This window comes from Lissotriton vulgaris, unplaced genomic scaffold (assembly GCF_964263255.1).
Source record: "Lissotriton vulgaris unplaced genomic scaffold, aLisVul1.2 SCAFFOLD_836, whole genome shotgun sequence".
NCBI classification, from domain to species: domain Eukaryota; kingdom Metazoa; phylum Chordata; class Amphibia; order Caudata; family Salamandridae; genus Lissotriton; species Lissotriton vulgaris.
In genome coordinates, this window is record NW_028241934.1 from 386,060 (window position 1) to 407,569 (window position 21,510).

The 21,510-nt window shown below is 48.9% G+C and overlaps 1 protein-coding gene across 1 annotated transcript in view; it reads left to right on the forward strand.

Moving 5' to 3' along the window:
• LOC147669133 (condensin-2 complex subunit G2-like) overlaps positions 1–21,510 on the forward strand; it is a 399,698-nt gene that overhangs the window by 121,800 nt on the left and 256,388 nt on the right. The window contains exon 14 of the mRNA XM_086948201.1: positions 4,720–4,942. Coding sequence (XP_086804327.1) covers positions 4,720–4,942 — 223 coding nt within the window. The remainder of the gene's footprint in view (positions 1–4,719; positions 4,943–21,510) is intronic.

The window sequence follows — 21,510 nt, forward strand, 5'->3', positions numbered from 1 at the left end:
CTGCCAGAATGTCCGTCGGAGGTCAGGACTAAACTCAACCAAGCCCTTGCGGAGGATCGAGATGCTGCACGGTTTTCTATCCGTTGTGGGCCGGATACCACTGACTCACTGGGCAGAGCGATGGCAACGACGGTGGCGATTCGTCGCCACGCCTGGTTGAGTTCCGCCAATTTTTCGGCCGATGTCCAGAACACTCTGATGGACAAGCCGTTCTATGGCTGTCGCCTTCTTGGCGACAAGGCAGACCATGCGCTTAAACGCTTTAAGGACTCCAGGGCTTCAGCCAAGTCCTTTGGCCTCTCGGCACCGCGCCAGCAAACGGGTGCCTTTTGCTCCTTTCGTGGCCAAGGAAGGGGCGCTTCCACACGTGCTGCCAGCCACGCACCGCAGACTAACATCTAACGCGGTGGCGGCTGTGGAAACGGCCATGGCGGCGGTCGGGGACAACGGTGATGCCAGTCCACACCTTCCCCCTCAGTATCCACCTCTAAAGCCTCCTAGTACGTGCTTTCAGGGCCATGTGACGCCAGTGGGGGGCAGGGTTCCCCATCACCACTTCCACTGGTGCGCTGTCACTTCGGACAGGTGGGTGTTGCAAATCGTCCGAAGAGGTTACTCCCTCCCCTTCGAGGCGACCCCTCCAGCCATGCCACTGCAATACCACCCCGTGTCAGGGCACCACTTGAAACTTCTGCAAGAGGAAGTTATGGTCCTCTTGGCCAAGGGAGCCATCGAGGGCTTGCCTGGGCCGGAAGTAGGATGTGGTTGTTACTCCCACTACTTACTGGTACCCAAGAAGGGCAAAGGGGGCCTACGCCCTATCTTGGACCTACGGAACGTCAACGGCTTCCTCCGGAAGGAGAAGTTCAAGATGCTGACACTGGCTCAGGTGTTAGCTGCCCTGAACCCAGGAGACTGGATGGTAGCGTTGGACTTGCAGGACGCTTATTTCCACATTCCCGTCCTGCCGGCCCACCGGCGCTACCTGCGGTTCACGGTAGGCCACGGGCACTTTCAGTTTACCGTACTCCCCTTTGGCCTTAGCAGCGCCCCACGGGTGTTCACGAAGGTGATGGCGGTGGTCGCAGCTCATCTCCGCAGGTTAGGGGTTTCAGTCTTCCCCTACCTCGACGACTGGTTGTTGAAGGCGGGCTCGCCCCAGACAGTCATCAGCCACCTCCAGACAATGGCAGACCTCCTGCACCAGCTGGGGTTTTCCATCAATGTGCCGAAGTCACACCTGTGCCCCTCTCAGAAGCTCCTCTTCATCGGAGCGGTTCTCGACTCTGCGCAGTTTCGGGTTTATCCTCCCGAACAGCGGGTTCAGGATATTCAGGCTCTGATTCCAATCTTTCAACTTTAATCCCGGGTCTCGGTCAGGTTGACGCTGGGGCTGATGGCCTCCTGCATCCTTCTGGTGCATCACGCCCGGTGGCGGATGTGGGCTCTACAGTGGGACCTGAAGTTTCAGTGGGCCCAGCATCAGGGCAACCTGTCCGACCATGTCCTAATCTCGGAGGGCACTGCGAGATAGCTGCAGTGGTGGCTCACGGACCGCGATTGGGTCAGCGGCAGGTCCCTCTCCTTACCCCAACCGGAGCACGTAGTTGTGACGGACGCGTACCTCCTAGGTTGGGGAGGCCACATGGGAGAGGCGGAGATCAGAGGCCTCTGGTCTCCGGCGGAGTCCCGTCTCCATATCAACCTTCTGGAGCTGAGGGCGATAAGTCTAGCACTGAAGGCATTCCTCCCCTCTGTCTGGGGGAGTGTAGTGCAGGTGTTCACGGACAACACCACCGCCATGTGGTACTCCAACAAACAGGGCGGGGTGGGGTCGTGGACCCTCTGCCAGGAGGCTCTGCGCCTCTGGCAGTGGCTGGAACATCAGGGCGTGACCCTGGTGGTTCAACACCTGGCAGGTTCTCTGAACGTCAGGGTGGACGAGCTCAGCCTACGGTGCATGATGGATCATGAATGGCGTCTAAACTCGGACGTGGCGCAAGGCCTCTTTCGGCAGTGGGGAGAGCCTTGGTTAGATCTATTCGCCACAGAAGAGAACGCGCAATGTCCTCAGTTCTGCGCGTTGGAATTTCCAAGGCGGCACTCGCTCGGAGACGCTTTTCGTGGAGTTGCGGTCTGTTGTACGCCTTTCCGCCTATACCACTTCTGCCCAGAGTGCTGAAGAAGATCAAGCGCTACCGGGCCCAAATTATCCTTGTGGCTCCAGACTGGGCACGAAGGTACTGGTATCCCGAGCTACTCGGTATGTCTGTCGGTCCCCCGGTTCGTCTGCCTCTTCAGGAGGACCTTCTGTCGGAGCAGCAGGGAACGGTCCTCCACCCGAACCTGTCCGGTCTCCACCTACATGCTTGGAGATTGAGCTGCGGCAGTTGAGGCCATTTTACTTGCCTCCTGAAGTCTGTACTGTGATTCTGCCAGCCAGGCGTCCCTCCACGAAGTCGGTATACGCCTGCACGTGGAACAGATTTGTGGCATGGTGCACAGCAAAGGCTGTCGATCCTCTCTCTCTGCCCCTCTTTCTGAGGTTCTCCTCTTCCTTCTTTCTCTTGCCCAGCAGGGCTCTGCGCTGGGCACTCTTAAGGGTTACTTTTCTGCCCTTTCAGCCTTTTTAAGGCTACCTGATCAGCCATCTTTGTTCAAGTCCCCTATTGTAAATAGGTTTTTGAAGGGCATCACACACGTTTCCCCCTGTTCCATTCGTGATGCCTCAGTGAGACTTGAACCTTGATCTTACCTATCTGATGTGCGCTCCCTTTGAGCCACTTCATAACTGTCCTCTTCGCCTTCTTACTCTGAAGACTGCTTTCCTGGTTGCCATCACCTCTGCCAGGAGAGTGAGCTAGCTCCAGGCTCTTTCTTCCAAACCTCCTTTCCTTTCTGTGGTTGTGTTGCGGACAAGACCCTCTTTCCTGCCCAAGGTTGTCACAGCCTTCCACATCGGGCAGTCCGTCACCTTGCCCACCTTCTTTCCGCCTCCACATCCCTCAAAAGAGGAAGAGCGGCTCCACCGTCTGGACCCAAAACGTGCGCTCTTGTATTATCTGGATCGCCAGTTCCAGGTGGATGACCAACTCTTTGTTGGTTACGTGGGCGCTAAGAAGGGACGGACGGTACACAAGCGGACCATCTCTCGGTGGGTTGTGTTGTGTATCAAGGCATGCTACTCCTTGGCTAAGAAAGAACCTCCTGTTGGGCTGAGGGCCCATTCCACTCTGGCCACGGCGGCTACTACTGCCCTGGGTCGGGGAGTCCCCTTGCAGGACATTTGTCAGGCAGCTACGTGGGCCTTGCTGCACACGTTTGCAAGACACTACTTCCTGGACAGTCAAGTCCGGAGGGATGGCTTCTTTGGCCGTTCCGTCCTCCAGGACTTTCTGGTGGGATTATTGGTTCGCAGACCCACCACCGGGGTTGGTATTGCTGAGGTATCTATTCTAACATAAGGAATCTAATACTAACCTGTTTCTTTTAGATTAACAAGTTACTTACCTTCGGTAACGATATATCTGGAAGAAACAGTAGTTAGTATTAGATTCCTTACCGCCCCACCAACCCTCCCCGTTCTGCGAACCGATAACTAGGGTTAAGGTCACCCCTTTTCAGGTCCCAAGTTTCATGGCACCAGTGTTGGTTTTTATCATGGCTCTGCGTTTATGGCGCGGAAAAGCTGTGTATAAGAACTGACGTCCGCATGCGAGGGGGGTGTCTAAGTACTCCGGCAAAGTCATCCCGGCGCAGACGATGCCGACGACGGACGCAGAGCCGCAGGCGACGCCTACCAACGCGCAGGGGTACTGCTACGCAAAAGTTTCCGGATCCAGTCTGACACCTGGGGATATTCTAAGGTAAGAAATCTAATTCTAACTACTGTTTCTTCCAGATATATCGTTACCGAAGGTAAGTAACTTGTTCGTGTGGGCCTGCAAAGGACCCAGAAGCGCTTCTATGCCCGAAGCCGCAACCAATAGAAATCTCAGACACAGGTCCAACACGCAACTGAATCCGTAGAAGAGGAAACGGACCACAGGCAGGATACATCTAGCCAGACCGGTCTGAAAGACAGGAACCAATGCTAACCCTCCGTGTTATCCTACCACCCACTCCCCAAACAAATTTTTTAAAAAGTCCTGCCTCTCTCCCACACAACCTCCTCTTCGAGCGACCGCAACTGCAAACAAACATCTAAAAATAATACATGGTGCCTGCCATCCACCCACACCACTCTGGCTTACCTCTGGCCTAAAGATGTGCTTTTTTTTACTCCTCTGGAGCAGAGAGCCAGCATCACACGGGCCCTGTTAAAGCAGTTTGGAAATTCCTTGCAATGTAGAATCATTGGGAAACAATTTTTGTGTGCCATAGTTGCTCTGTCATGGCAGTGAATTACCAGATTTAGAATTGGTATTTAAGCCAGTGGCTCTGTGTAAGAGCCACCATGACAATCATACCATAGCTGAATGCAAAAGAGAAGAGACCCACATAAACTACTGTTCCCATGCAGCTTAAAACACAAGTTTGGTTGGTGATGTGATATAACATTGTCAGAACAGTAGGCAATGAAGTCGGAACTACCTCTTCTTCGTCTCATATACAGTGCCCTTTTTATACCTAAAACCCTGTAGAGACTTCTGTTTTACATTTAAAAAATGTGTATTTTGTGGATTTTTAGTAATTGCTGCTTTTCTGTCCTTTGTGCAGTTCTGGAAAATCTGTCCCATGGAGCACATTCTAGCTCGCCTTGAAGTTGATTCCCGCCCTGTGTCCCGGCGTATAGTAAACCTCCTGTTCAACTCTTTCTATCCTGTCAATCAACCAGAGGAAGTGTGGTGTGAGCGGTGTGTGACGCTAATCCAGATGAACCCTGCTGCAGCCAGAAAGTTTTATCAATATGCCTACGAGCATACTGCACCAACCAACATAGGTATGTTGTTTAGCTCAGTTACAGTTGACACGAAACGTGGTGGGGTGGGTGGAGGGACTGTGGTGGGAGCCCGGGGGAGCGCAGAGGGGGTTAATCATAAATTAATCTTACCAGACTGTCTCGTGCGTCGGTGTTTCTCTGCTTCTTTCTCCAAGCAGTCCCTGCGACAGCATCAGATACTCCCCATCCAATCCCTGTTCTGCTTTCATGCTGCATGAGAGCAGGGACTACTGCCCTGGGTCGTGAAGTCCCCTTGCAGAACATCTGTCAGGCAGCTTCGTGGGCTTCGCTGCACACGTTCGCAAGACACTACTGCCTGGACAGCCAAGTCCAGAGAGATGGCTTTTTCGGCCGTTCCGTTCTCCAGGACTTTCTGGTATGATCATTGGTTCGCAGACCCACCCCCGGGGTTGGTACTGCTGGGGTATCTATTCTAATTCAAGGAATTTAATACTAACCTGTTTCTTTCAGATGCACAAGTTACTTACCGTCGGCAACGATATATCTGTAAGAAACAGTAGTTAGTATTAGATTCCTTATCGCCCTACCCATCCTACCCGTTCTGCTTACCGATATCTAGGGTTAAGGTCATCCCTTTTCAGGGCCCTAGTTTCATGGCACCAGTGTTGGTTTTTATCATGGCTCTGCGTTTCTGGCGCAGAAAAGCTGTGTATAAGAACTGACGTCTGCGTGCGAGGGCGGCGTCTAAGTACTCCGACGTCATCCCGGCACCAACGATGCCGACTATGGACGCGGAGCCGCAGACGACGCCTACCGACGCACAGGGATACTGCTACGCAAAATTTTCCGGATGCAGTCTTACCCCTGGGAATATTCTACGGTAAGGAATCTAATACTAACTACTGTTTCTTACAGATATATCGTTACCGAAGGTAAGTAACTTGTGCGTTAGGCCTCCAAAATATTTTTGCTACTTCACTTGTGAGTCGGGCCTACTGTACCTATACTGTACTGTACTGTACAGGCAATCATAAAACCTGTGTCAATGTGAGTCTCACTGTGCGCCTCTAATTGGCGCTGGTTTGAGTTGTTCCTGTTCGGAGACAATAGGCCAATTCGCAGTAAGTGGGGTAGCATTAAGTGGGGTAGCATTTTTCGCAGTGAGCATTAAGTAGGGTAGCATTTTTCGCAGTAAGTGGGGTAGCAGTTTTATTGAGACAAGTGGGCGAACGCTGGGTGGTAGGAAAATATTGGATTCCAGATATTTCCAGAAGTTCACGACACAGAAATGCAAGGAAAATGTACATATCTAGGCAGAGTCTGAGGTTTTCATGGCATTGTGGATAAGAAAAGATTGTGGAATCCACCCAACGCACACCGTCTTGGACTGCCACAGGTGTTTACTTTTCAGAAGTGCCTAGATTTAGTAAGTTTCCCCAAGTTGCAGCTGACTGAAGCCTGATAAGTGCAGCCATTCAGCATAAAAGTTGGACGATATTAGGACGTAGCCCAACTCTGCCCTACCCATATTTAAAAAATAAATTAAATTAAAGCATCAAAAATCTAAATCTAAATTCACTTTCTTGTTAAAAAGATGGGGATGCTTAAGGCCCCCGAGGGGCAGAACGACTGTTGGTGTTGTATTGAAGGTTGAGGCTAGGCCTTATTTGTAGGTGGCTGGGCAGGCTACCCCCACAACTTGTAGCAATACAAAAAACTCCCTGGTGGGGCTTCCCACTTGGTGGTCCTGAATGAATCACTGTAAGGGTGGCAGGCTGCCTTATTACCCAGTATATACTGTGTGAAGCTTTAGCTCATGGGAAATGATTACGTATCGCCTATATGGGTCACTGATTCCTTTTGCTGTACCAGATCTCATGGGGTGTTTTTTTTGGATCTGGGGGAAAGCTAATAAATGGATTAGTTGGGTGGCGTAGGATAATGCTACAGTCTCCTCTTTGGCTGGGCACTTTTCTCAATCATGTGATGGGCTAGGAGGGGTTTGGACGGAGGGATCGGATTGGCATCTTTCCACTTGGGGATGTATGGCATGGCTCTACTTTACGTTAATTTTCGGAGCTGTAGGCTGACTTTCATTGACACCGCACTGAGTTCTTGTGCTTTCTACAGTTCTGTCATACCTTATCTTATCAGCCCTGTAGGAAACTGGGTTTGTGTTGCAGTACCCCGCCCCCAACACACATTTTGCTTGCTTTTTGATGCAACTTTGACTGAAGTGTACTCCGTCCCTGCTCACCAGGTACCCAGTACCATTCTTCTTTCTTTAAAAGCCGTGTCATGTCCCTAACACTGCATGTAATGGTTGTAAGTGACCCCTACAACAGGCCTAACAGTCGTAAGGCATGGTGCGAAAATTACATGTAAGGGCATACCTGCATGAGCAGATATGTCCCTGTGCTGGTCAGTTCAAGTGACTAGGGAAGCCATTTTAAACAATGTGGGGGACACTGGTGAAAACAACTTCCCGAGCTACATGATGGCTTCACTGAAAATAGGGATGTTTCGTATCAATCATCTCATATTGTTACACCCACACTGATGCCAGTGTCGGATTTACCAATACTTGCACTGAGAGGGCACCTTAGAGGTGCCCTCTTAAAACCTACGAGCCTCTGGTGGGCTTGCTGACTGGTTTCTGCCAGGTTGCAACCTGAAACGGTGTTCTGACCGCCTAGGTGAGAGCCTTTGCTCTCAGGGGACACAGAACAAAAGCCTGTCTGGGAAGAGGGTGGTTTTCAAAGAAGCTTCTGCCTTTGGAATGCAAATCTGGCTCCCCTCAAAGAAGAGGAAGGCTCTCCCTCTGTCCTGAGCCATCTTGGCAACTGGACAGGTGGAAAAAATAGCCACTGGTAGGCGTGCCACCACCAGGCTAGTACCACCCCTAAGTTGGGCTACTGTGAGCATGATTTAGCCGAAGTAGCCACCTTTGTGATGGCATACTTAGGAACTCGGTGACAGGTTATAGTACTGTAGTGACTCCAAGGGGGTGGTAGCCCATTGGTTACTACCCTACACTCCCCTAACACCCCATTATTCAATATTTAGGGGAGTTTCTGGTGCCAGAGAAGCAGATCCTGATGACCTACAAAAAAGACACAAAGAGCCGCAGAAGACTGAACAGAGAACCTGATATGGTCCCATCCCTGCTGTTTTCTGTCGACCCTGCACCAAAGATGACTCTTTCTGAAGCCGAGTGCCTCCTAAACCTAGGAGGATTGCCTGCCTTCAATAAAGACCAAGACGACCTGTGAACAGTGGACCTCTTCCAAAGAACTCCAAAGGAGAAGACTCTGAGGTCTCCGGAACTGCCAAAACCCGACACCCGAAGCCACCACTGCACCCGTTGCCTCCAGCTGGAGTTGAAGTGGGCCACCGCTGGCGACAAGGTCCCCAGCCCTCCAAATCTCGAGTCCATAATGGTCACACCCCTCATGGATGCCCCGATGTCGCCTGCAGCCTTTGCCCGCAGGCCCTGCGACTGCTTCTGGTAAGAGAAACCCGACGCCTAAAGACACCTTTGCATCCTTTGCCCCCAGGCCGTGGAGAAGAGGACCCCAGGTGTCTCTAGGTCCCGAGCATCGCTAGCCGTGAACCCCCCTCGTTGGGTCACCCTGACTGGCTTCATAGCCAGAAGAACCTGCAGTGTCTTTTTTTTTTTTTTTTAAATGTACTTTTTTTTTCCAGAGACCGATCTCCATTAAGACCTATTGCTGTTTTGCACTCAGCCGCCCTTGTTCTGCTGGTTGTATAAGGCTGGTGCTGCCTTGGACCTTGCCCATCACTCACCTTAAGTTCTGGAGATTGTATCTGTAAGTCGATGTACTTAATCGGTTTGCAGAACTTGTTCTGTCTTACATAGGATAACATTGCAGAACTCAGAAATTGCATTGTGTCCACTTTTTAAAGTGAAAATAATTTATTTAAAAAATGCACTTACCTGAACTATTTTTCTCTGATGCCAAATCATAAATTAAGGGGCTTGGTATTTTTATAAATTGATGTGGATCTCCCTCTTGAGTTGTGCTGTCATTTACTAATCACAATGTATATTTTGCGAATGTCTTGCACTCCTCTCTATTAAGCCTTGGGCTACTCGACCACACTTCCATCTAATAAGAGCACTTTGATTTGATTTGATTTGATTTTGGGTTTTATAGAGCGCACAGCTACCCTTGGGCATCCCGGCGCTAGTGATCACAGTCCTGGAGGATGGGAAGTCATGGGGGGAGTGCTCAGGGGAAGAGAAGGGTCTTCAGTCTTTTCCTAAATCTGAGGTAGTTTTGTTCTTGCCTCAGAGAGAGTGGGAGGGCATTCCACAGTCTGGGGGCATTGTACGAAAACAGGCGACCACCTGTTCTGGCCTTCCTAATTCTGGGGACTTTTGCAAGGGAGAGGGAGTTAGATCTAAGTTGTCTGATTGATTGTTGATGGGACACAAGAGGCCTGAGGATGGGAGGGCCTTCATTGTGCAGTATTCTATGGGCAATGCACAGGGTCTTGAAGTTGACCCGTTCCTTAACTGGCAGCCAGTGCAGATTTCTAAGGGCTGGCTTGGCCGAGTTCCTCGCTGCGGTTCCTGTGAGTATTCTTGCCGCCGCATTTTGTGCACATTGAAGTCTGTGGACTACAGAGACTGCGGCCCCCAGATATAGGACATTGCCATAATCCCTTTGGGATTGCTTAGCAAGCCTCTGTCCAAGCATAAGGCAACCACTATGCTCTTTACCTGTTATACCAACTTGATGACATATCCCATAAAGAGCCAGCTTCCTACACACCCTCTTTAGGGGAGGCCCCTTAGTACACCCCATGGAGATAAAAACCTGTATGTCCCCAGGAGGCCTCGACCTCGGATTTATAGGTCCCTAAAGTCACTAGACCTCTTCTTGCCTCTCCGTACTCGCAGAAGGATGAAGATTGGAGGGAATCACTTATGGCAACTTGGGAGTTTGCTATCTCCACCTAGCTCTGCATGATCCAACTTAATGTTCTCCACATGACTTGTTTGACGCTAGAACAGCTGTGGAATGAGGGTAAACTCCCATCACCCACATGCCATCGCTGTGGTCCTTATAACGTAGAGTTCTATCATCTGATTTGGTTATTCCCTGTCATACAATGGTATTGGTTCCATATATTGGGGGTTTTTGGCAGATATGTTGTGGAGGCCGATAGACTGTTTCCCTCGGCTTGCGTTTTAGCCTAATGGAGTAGCTGGGGGACAGAAGAGCTGAAGACACCTGGTAGGGTTGGGGATCCTGTTGGGGAAGCACGAGATTGCCCGGAAATGGATCTCGAGGACTGCTACAGACTTGCATGCGTGGCAGAGTGCCATGGACTGGGATCTCAATGGTGGTGGAAACCTATGCGGCACATGGCTGTCCTAAAAAATACTGAAAAGTTGGGGGCAGATGGTGGAACCATTATGGGCTTCTGGGATGGTGATGTGGATTCTTCTATTGCTTTTTGATTGGGGACTATTGCTGCCTGCATGCGTTTTGTCATGTTTATTTTGCATACAGTAATGCTATAATTATAAAAAAACAATACAAATACAAAACAAAAAACATTTTCCTGGTGTCTAGTGGACTTTGTGCTCCTCCATCGGGGCAGATTGGAGGAAACCCCTCCTATCTGCCCAAGATGGGTGTCAGAAAGACTGCTGGTGGCTATTTTTTTTAATTTTATTTGTTTTACAGTTTTTATTATGTCACTTGTCAAATACAATGCAGAGCTCTGTAACCTAGAGACAGACTACCACATGTTACACAACATATTGCGTTGACTTTTGATATATACATTATGCAAAAACTGAAATAAACAAATAAATACCCCCACGCCCCTGCACTGTCTTTGCATCACACTGATAATAATACAGATTCGCCTGCACATGAAGAAGCATTATCGCAGGACCTTAGAGGTCCTGGACCACAACTCCTGCTCCACTTAACCGTCAACTGCCACGTCCCTCACAGCAGGGGACTTTAGGTCCAAACCCCGATACGTTGCCCACCTCCTCCAGATCTTAAAATGCTTCAGCGGCCATCCTCGTGCTTTCAAGATCGGAACCTCAAGACCCATATTGAAATCTAAACCATTCTTCCAAGCCGAGAGCCGAGGTGGAGCCCCAGCCTTCCAATTACAGGCAATGTCCCGTTAAGCCAGCGTAAAGCCCAGTAGCATCAGATGGCACTTATAAATATTCCCCCCCCCCTTCCATTATATGTAACAGCACCAGTTTAGGGGAGTACGGGAGCTCCCACTCCAAGACCTCAGCAAGGCAGCCAAAAACTCCTGCCAGAACCTTTCAAGCACTGCGCTCTGCCAAATTGTGTGAAACAGGGTACCATCTGCAGAGCCACTCCTGGGCCTCTATCAAGCCCACCCTTCACAACCTGATGCGGGTATAGTAAACACAGTGAAGATAATTAAATTGGATCAATCGAAGGTGCATAGCTATCCCCGCTCCTCGAGGGGACGCAAGCGCCTCCTTCCAGTCCTCTTCATCCAGGGGACCAAAGTCATCCTCAAACCTCACCCTAAGTTTATCTAAAGTAGTGGGGCCATTTGTCACCAGAGTTTGATATATCTTGGAAATTTTATGGTTATCTTGGAAATTTTATGGTTACCTAGGTCACCCATAAATACTTTAGCTTCAAAAGGACTAAACTCTGAAAGAGACTCCAACTCCGCAATTCTGGGAAGGATGGCGTATCTAAAATGCAAGTATTGAAAAAAAAAATGTGTTTTCGGCACCTGATTCATGCTGAAGATCCTGGAAAGATTTTAAGACGCATAACGTCCCCTAGGGTAGAGATCCCAATATTATCCCAGTCTCAAAAAAAACCCAAGCCCGCAAGTTGTGGCAATCTACTATTGGACCAAAGAGGAGTCTCCCGTGTCAGCCTGCCCCACCGCCCCATCCTGCGCAGGGCCTGCCTCCACACCTGGAAGACTACCCTCTTGGCGGACGGCAGTGTCTTGCAGATAGAGGCAGAATATAAGACCGTATGTAAGGAATAGGAACCCATCTGGCACAGCTCCACTGCATAGGCAGGATCAGAGCGATCCCCATGCCACCATTCGTTCAATATCAGGAGTTGTGAGGCCACATATTAGGACTGGACATCCGAGGTGGCCAGCCCACCACAATACGTGGACTTATAACACGTCGGTAACGCTACCGTGGGAGCCCCATCTGCCCAAAGAAACTGTCCCAGGACCGAATGAACCTGGCGGAAACAAGAGGGCCTAACAGGGAATGGATGATTCTGCAACTGGTATAGCAAGCGCAGCAGAAAGACCATCTTAAAGATGGCCGACCGACCTGGAAGAGAAAGGCGAGATGAGTCCAAATTCTCAATTCGCCACGCACCCGCACCCAGCTGCTGGGGGTTATTTGAAAGAATGGAGGCAAGGCCTGATGCCTGGGAGTGCCACTCACACCCAAAAAATATCCCTGGTGTCAAGTTTGCTCGGGGCCTGAGGGAAGGAGGGGAGCACTAGCCCATAGTGAGGGGACAGTCCAACCCCATCACTCCCGCATCGATCAAACAGTCACTGATTTCTAGTGGGTGGATCCGTGCTTGGGGTTCGCCCTCGTGCGACGATCCCCAAGCAGGTGTCCACTAGTAAAAAGGTGCAATTAGAAAGAGGAGATTCTTTCCTTTCCAATGACACATCCCCTATCCAAATCGGTGCTTTGTACGGCTGAGATATGCCCCAAGCACTGGGATACTGTGAAAGTCAAATTAGAAGATTCTCATTTCCGGGAAGAAAAAACACAGCCTTGGGTGCTGGGGAAGCCCTTCCCCAGCTCCTGAGGCTGAATTCAATAAAATGAAATCCCTCTGGTGCTTGCATCAGAGGGATTTCCTGCCTCTGTTGCAAGGACGTTCTGGAGCAGTCCTGAACACTGGTGCGGAGGATGGCTCAACCAAATCCATAGCAAGCAAGAGGTTAAACTTTAAGGCACAGTTTTCACATTCACCAGCTGACATGCATAAAAAGTGCTGTTTGCTTTGAATAGGGTGACTTTGTATGCTGAAATCCTTATATTCTTAATTTGAACAGCAGCCTTTGAATGAATACTTAAGACACTGATTTTTAAAGTGCATGCTATCCTATCAGAGCTGTCATGTTTGATAAGGAGCAACAAACATGTTAAAAATCAATATTTCACTATAGTCATTAATCATGTCTAAATGCAATCCTTAATATCAATATAACATTTAAACATTGAGGAAAAATCACTGGGAAGTTTAAGGGTTAATAAAGCATTAAAGGGGAGGAGCTACGCGGGCATCCAAGATGGTCGCGTGAGCAGAGAGCTCCCGAGACCCGCGCCGCCCTTCTTTATCTATCCTACCATTATCCTGATCACTTCGACGGGCTTTTGAAGTGCTACTCTCACTGATGCTGACGATCCTTTTTTGGTCGAAATCGGACCTCGGGGACCATTTTTCTGTCGTCTTCAACTTTCTGGCCTGCCCACGGACGCAACCGGGGTCTCGGCTGCCTACTATGGCCGAGCTGTAATGCAACAACAACGGCTGCCTGGCATCTGGCCCACCGGTGGTGTACCACTTTCACTTTCGGTTTCCGGCCTCATTGTCTCTGTCTCCTCCTACTCTGTCTTCGCCTGCTGCCCTCACAGTGCACACTTTCCATCCTTGGGCTGGCAAGGAGGCCTGCGGTATTCCCTCTTCGAACTACACTTCGGAGTTTCTGGACTTTTCTCCGTCCCACTGCTCCCTTTGGGTTCTCGGCCGCCACTGACTGCAACATGGCGACAAAACCTGAGGTCGAAAAACGCAGGAAGACTGTAACCCGGGGGGGGGGGGGGGGATGTCGATCCAGTCCAATATGATCGAACGCTACACCCAGCCGAGAGGCTCCCCCGGTGTCACCAGCGTGGGCGCTGAAGGACCTCAAACGGACATGTCGTCTTCCTCTGAAGTATCGCTCCAAGACCTATTGGCTGCCATTTCTGGACTTAAGGCCGATATGAGTCAGCAATACGAAGCCATCGTGTCCAAGATAGACACGGTGGCTGTGGATGTTACTCTTATTCGAGCCGATCTAGCCAAAACGAACGAGAGGGTGAAGGCACTAGACCTGAAGGCGTCGAGCCTGGTGACGGACATGGCGGAGGCGCAATCTGAGATTGGGAATCTGCGTTCCTCGCATGATCTGCTGCTTAAACGTATGGAGGACTACGACAACAGGGCCAGGCGGAACAACATACGCCTAGTTGGAGTGCCGGAAAGTGATGGTGCTGCCTCGATCGATTTATTGGTCGAAGAACTTATCGTTGCTAAACTTGCTCCGGTTGGACTCAGTAAGTTCTTTGCCGTAGAGCGCGCCTATCGTTTCCCAGGAGGACAAGTGAAACCAGGAGGCCCGCCGAGGCCTATCATTGCAAGGCTATTTCACTATCGAGACAGAGACGCTATCCTGCAGGCCGCCCGTAAACACGGCCCGTTGAAATATGACAATAACTCTATCTCCATCTATCCTGATTTCACTCCCCAAGTGCAACGACAACGATCTGGGTTTCTCGGAGTGAAGCGTCGCCTGAGGGACCGGGGACTGGAGTATGCCATGTTGTTTCCAGCCCGACTGCGGATTGAGTTCAGAGAACGTGCCTACTTTTTTGATCAGCCGGAGCGTGCTGCCGACTGGTTGGACTCGTTGCCGACAGATGACTCTGAGAGCGGTGGCCCTGGCGGTGCGGAAGGTGGTGCAACGGCCCAGGAGTAATACGGGCCCCCGGAGGTCCGAATTGAGACTACGTACTGTACAGAGTAAATTAACTGTGTGCTCTATGTTTATGCCCGTGGCGGTGCGGGAACGGGTGATTTCTCCCTTCCTCCTCGGGGGGTTCTTTGTGTAGATCAGATGGGGCGACAGGCACACTGCAGTTGGGGGTGGCTTTTTAGTCAGCAGGGGTGCAGGGAGGGGGGTGTTGTAACGGGTTTCTGTTTAGGGGCTGGTTCCTGGGGACTTGGTTGTGTTTCGTTTCGTTTGTTATGTTTCACTTTTCATGGTATTTCACTGATTGCAATTATTTCGAACTTGGGGTTGTGGAGGGGGGTTGGGGTGGATTGCCTTTGCCGCGATGGGGGGGGGGTGAAATGCGGGTTCTTTCTTGGAACGTCAACGGGTTGGGTGACAGGATCAAGCGGGGCATTGTGTTACAATTTTTGAGGCGCCATGCCCCGGATGTTGTGTTCCTTCAGGAGACCCACTTAATCGGTAATGCTTGTAGGGCCCTCGACCGCCGGGGTTACCGCCTGGTCGCACATGCTGGTTTCACCTCTGGGTCCCGGGGGGTGGGTATCATGGTGAAGTCCTCCCTAGCTCTTGCTATTGACGAAGTTATACTTGACGACCGCGGGTGGTATGCTGCTGTCTCCGGGAGGTGGGAGGGCAAACAAATTGTGCTGGTTGTTGTTTATATTCCCCCGGGGCTGCAGGCTACCACCTATGCCGATCTTGGCAGGACTCTTCTTGGCCTTCCTGATGGATTGTTAATCATGGGCGGGGACTTCAACTCTGTTATGTCTGGTGAATGTGATCGGCTTCCCCCTAGAGTCCTGCTGCCATCCCAGATGTGGCTCAATGAGATGGCTGATACTTTTGGCCTGGTGGATGTTTGGCGCTCACTACACCCTTCACTCCTGCAGTACACTTTTCACTCTGGTGCGCATGGCAGCCTCTCTCGTATAGATTATTTTTTTATGTTAGCTTCCACTCTGTCCACTGTCCGGGAGGTACGACATCTTCCCCGGGGTATCTCGGACCATTCCCCCTTGATGATTAAGATTTCGGTGGGTGGTCTACTTGGTAACAGGATCCCCCCGGTCCCTTCCTGGCATTTCCGAAGCCCCCGGCTCCGCTCAGATTTGGTGAAGGCAATTGATTGTTACTTTGATGAGAATGTGGGCTCGGTCACCTCCCCTACTGTTCTTTGGGAGGCCTTCAAGACGGTTATCAGGGGTTCCGCTCTATCCAATTCAATTCAATTCATAATCTTTATTCGATTGTAGATTTTACAATCATAAAAGTTCATTTTAAAATCACACAATTAAAACGGTTACAGTTCATTATCAAAGGCAATTAATGACACAATAGACAGTACAATATATCAGACAATAAAGCAAGGGAAGTATATAGTTAAAAATATAAATAACTGTAAGCTTAAAAATCACCAGCACATTTTTTACATCATGGTTAGCCGTCCATGCTTTTCCTAAAGCAGATGGCTTTTTAAAAAAAATTACAAATAAACAGGGTACAGTCAATATTCAGTAGTTGTAAGTAATAAAGTGCGGGTTTAATTTGTGTGAAGCTCAATTTTTTAAGACACGGTTTAAGGTATAAATTCCGTGGGGTAGAGTAGTAAGGGCAGATAAAAAGGAAGTGTGCCAGATCTTGAGGAGACTTTCCGTCGCAGCCACAAGCTGGCAACACTTCGCCCCGCTGAGCACCACTTGGGAATGCCAGTAGAAGGTGGTAGAGGTCAAAGCGGAACCTTATTAAAAGAAACCGTTCATAGCTGGACATAGGCCATGTCAGATAAGGTTCTATTTGCAAGCATGTTTTTAGCAGTAGATGTTTCCTAACACTGACCTTCTGTGTCTCAACCTCTTCCCTATCGGTACATCTTAACAAAACTATGGCATTCTTGACCAGGTTCACATCAGATTTTCTGATTGTATTTGGGGCATAAAACAAATCACGTCGGCCTATTGCCGTTAGGCTATTCTTTATATACTTTACCCACGGTACCTTAAATCTCCCGTCTAACTGTAGAGCTTCTTTCAGTAGGGCATGTGTTAGTGGGATTTCGTTGTTTAACCAACATTTCAGCCAGCATAAGACTGGGCTTACTGCTATTCTGTCACCTAGAAAGGGGACCCCCAGCTCCTCGTGTACTGAGTAATTCCCAATGCCCCTGGGCAATCTTAAGATCTTTTTTAAGAAGTTATTTTCTGCGACCTCTAGGTCTTTAACCTTGCGATAGCCCCAGAGCTCGCTCCCATAACAGGCAATAGCAACGCTTTTTGCCTGGTACAATTTAAGCAGTGCGGCCAACGGGCAATTGCCGATCTTTTTTGCAAAGCCGAGGATGGCCGCATTGACCCTTGTAGTTTCACCCTTCTTTTTGGAGACTGCTGGCCCCCATGATAACTTTTGATCTATCAGGACCCCGAGGTAAGAGAAGGAGTTGGTTGATGGGATTTTTTCCCCGTTTAAACTGAAGTGACCAGGTTTCAGAGTGCCCTTACCTGCTTTCAAAACGAAGGACTTGGAGTTATTTATACTTAAACCACGTGACTCCATAAATTTGTGGAAGGAGTTTAAAAGTTTCTGGAGGCCGTTTGCTGTTCTAGAAATAAGAACAGCATCGTCGGCGTAGAGTAGAACAGGTACCCCTTTGCGCTCGACTAAGGGGTAATCTGCTTCTACCAGTAAAAGTGATTCCTCCAGTTCATTAATATACAAATTAAATAAGAAAGGGGCCAAAATGCAACCTTGTCGGACACCCCGATTTATTTTAAATTCATCCGTTACCTTAAGGTCTTGAGAGTAACGGACGTTTGCCCTAGTGTCTGTATGCAGATCAGCGAGGAAATTGACAAGGTTCCTCTCTACACCCATTCTCAGCAAGGTGGCCCATAATAGGCTTCTGTCTACGCAGTCGAACGCGGACGACAGGTCCATGAAGGCCATATAGACGGTGCCTTGTCTCGCCAATGTGTACTTGCTTAGGATAAGGTATAGGTTCAGACACTGCGTGATGGTCGAGTGATCCGGTCTAAACCCGTATTGTATGGGTGAAAGGATTTTATTTTCTTTGGCCCAAGTAGATAACCTGTTAAGAATTACTCCCCCCACCACTTTAACTACTGAATTCAGTAAAGAAATTGGCCTGTAACATAACGGGCTACTGCGGTCACCCTTCTTAAAAATGGGGACTATAGTCGAGAGACCCCAAGTTCTTGGGCAACCAGTTGTTACCGCTGCATTTATTACAGCCGTAAGAACCGGGGCCCAAAACGGGATACTGGACTTAAACAGGTCCGGTGGTAAACCATCCGGACCCGGGGCCTTGTTGGTTGTTAGACCCTGTATTCCCCTAACGGTCTCTTGTACTGTGAAGCACAGTGGGGTCACAGTTGGAATTAAAAGATCGGAGACTTCCCGTTGCTCATTGCTCTTAAAAATTGTACTGAAATGGGACACCCACTCCCCCTCAGGGATGTTTGTTCCAATAGCTGTGTCGTTTGGGTTTTCGAACATGGGTTTATTAATTATTTGCCAAAACTTACTGCTATTCCCCAACACAGATGGGTCTAAAAGGGATTCAATAACATTTGCCTTAATTTCCTTTTTTCTAATGGCTATCATTTTCCTGTAGGCCATGCGAAGATTTTTTATCAATTCATGATCTCTTGGTTTAGTTTTTAATGCCAGTTTCAAGTCCCTGCTTGCCTTTGAGCAATTATGGTCAAACCATTTAGAGTTATTCTCACTATGACCCTTTATTGGCACTGTGAGCATGGAACCAATTTTAGCGACCAACCCCTCAAACCTAAACAAAATGTTCGAAGGGATTGAATCAGATGAAAGACAAACGGACAGCTCCTCTTCACATGCGCTGGTTATATTAGAATACAAGGTGTCTTGATTTACCATTGACCATTTAATGCGACGCCTGCCATTTACGCACCTTAACATACCATGATCGGGACGTGACTGACGTTTAGCAAAAAATGGACCACTCAAGTTTATAACAAGGGGATTATGATCACTGTATGTACTAGTGAGAATAGAAAAGTGCAAGACCCATTGGACAGCATCTGGAGATAATAGTATGTGATCAATAAAGGAACCCTGCTGCCCATGCCCTTTGAAGGTTGGGGTGTCAAAGATTTTTATGTCGGGGACCAACGACATAGCTACAATCAAGTTGTGCTCGTTCATTAAGTCGTTTAGGTTCTCGCCACCCCTACTATGAGAGAAGTGAAAACCTTCCTCGTTATGACACCCTAAAGACCCCATTGGCGTACTAGCTGGGTTACCGCATGGTTGAACATTAAAATCACCTGCTATCAACAAATGCCGTGATACATTATAAACGGTTTTGCTCAGAATGTCATTTAGAGAGGCAATATGGCACGTTTCATTGTTACTGTTGGCATTGTAAAAATTAACCAGTGTCATCACAGTCTTCCCATTTTTTAGATCAATCTTCTGTAAGTTCAGATTTACGCTATGGTAGTTGCTTACATTACATTGCAGATCTTGGCTAATGAAGATGGCCAGGCCACCCTTGGCTCTTCCCCTGGTCGAGGCAGCTGCTGGAGTGATGAAGCTTAAGAAACCCTCCATATGAACATTATTTTCCTCTAACCAGGTCTCTTGGAGGCACACAATACTAAATTTTCTAATAAAAGATAGCCATACTAAATCTCGTAACTTATTTGCCAAACCTGCAATATTCCAGGAAATTAATTTTACACTGTCATTGAGTGCAGGACAAACCACAGACTCTCTAATTGGTTGTGAAGATGTTAAAGTAGGCGATGTTACGGTTGCCACCACCGGGCCCACAATACACACTGCATCCGGCTCCCGGAGCCCAGGTATAACACTAGTAACTACCTTTATGTCTGAGGGTGGTGTAGGGGGCACCACATTTTCCCCTGTTAACACTGTGGGTGATATTTTAGGGGGGCTACTATTTTTATCAGCGGTGGTTTGGGCAGTATGTGAATTTATAACATGACACCGACCCCCTAACTTCTCAGATGACCTTGAATTACATGAGGCACTTACCCCGCCCCCCGTAGCTACTACGTTCCTTAACCATCAATCGCAGTCCTCTAGGCTACTAAAAACCGTGAACCTGTTGGAGAGCTCTAAAGGCGTAAATGGTAACAGGCTTGACATGTTCCCATTGAAGCCAGTTTTGTGGTTAAAAGGTATGATGTTCCACCCAGGTATGGCTGGTGGTGGAGCCAGTGGGTGCATATATACGGGGTTTAGAGCCGACTCAATGTTGGGAAACTGAGAAGAAGAGAAGGTATTACTATTATAGTGTTGTGGAGGGAAGACAGTGGCTCTGGGATAAAAATATGTCAGGGGGCGTGGTACAATGCAGTTCTTTTCATTTCCGTAGGGCCAATTCAGGATATGTTGTACGGCTCTCCTGTCTCTAAAGTTTATTACCACGACATCACCACCAATGTCCTTTGCTCTGCCCCCCAGCCAGGATAGACGCCGGACGTGAACTATCTCACCGTTAATCGCAATGGGTTTGGGTCTATATAGAGAAAGCCAATGCGTTATTTTGTTTTTTAACTGTGAATATCCCTCTCTTTTGCCATTGGGCAGTTCTGGGACCCCGGTGAGTATAACCACATACGGTAATGCTTCTGGGGGAAGTTCTGTCGGTGGTGTCCTAGACGGACCCCCTCTTCCCCAATTATTCTCCTTCCCTTCAGGTCTAAGTTCTCTGGGTGGGATATTTGCGGAAATAGTTGGTAGTATGGTGGTTGGTTTACCCTGTATATCAATTGAAGTTGTTGTTAAAGGGTTTTTACCGGTGTTGCCGCCAAGTGCTTTTGGTGCCGCATTTAGGGAGTTAGGGGTGGCTGAAGTTACTACAACAGCCTGGCTATTACTTGTGCTAGGTTTGGGCAGCGTGGGACACACGGTATTTTTTAAGAGGGGTTGGGTTGTTATGGTGCCTTGTTGGTGCTGTACTTTAGACTGACCTTGTGAACGTACAAGATTCCCTAACGCAGTCAAATCCCCCTCAATTTTTCCTAAGCGTGCCTCCATCCCCTTAAATCTATCTGACAAGGCAAGCATGTAACTACGTATGATCAATTCAATATTGTCCAGAAGCGACTTAGGGGTGGCGGGTTGCAAATCCTCCTCCATCTGGATAAGGGTGGAATCAGAGTCTGTAGTTACTTGAGGTAAGGATGACGGTAGAGTAGGGCTAACTGTTATAGTTTGGTTTGTGACAGAGGATCCCATAGAAGGTAATGTAACAGTGTTCTTCTTTTTGCCAAAGTCAGTATGACTTGTTTTGGGCTTGTTAGCTGTTATGGTTTTCCTTCTTCTTTTGGGTGGAGGTGGCCCATTCATTTTATCTGTCACTGGCCTTGAACTTTTACCTCGTACAACTTTGCCAGGCCTTATTGTGGGGGATATTAGGATCTTGGAGGTATTATTCTGTTCGGTGGTCACTGTAGGGACGATTTCTTGAGGATGAGTGGGTGACAATGCCGGGGCTAGACATTCTTGGAGGAGCAAGGGTATGCTGCAGGTCAGTGAGGTATTATCTACTGGGGCGCTACTCAGATCGTCGTCTAGAGAAACAGACATTATGGGTTCAGAGAATGTTCTGTTTTTTATTCGCTCGATGGAACGGCGGCGGTCTGCCCTCCTCTCGGCTAGCGAAAGCTCCTTATTGCCATCCATTGATGGTTTAAGGAAATAATCATCCAATGTTCGGTTGGTGATGTTTTTGTCCAACCCCACTAATGCAGGGCTTATTGCCACAG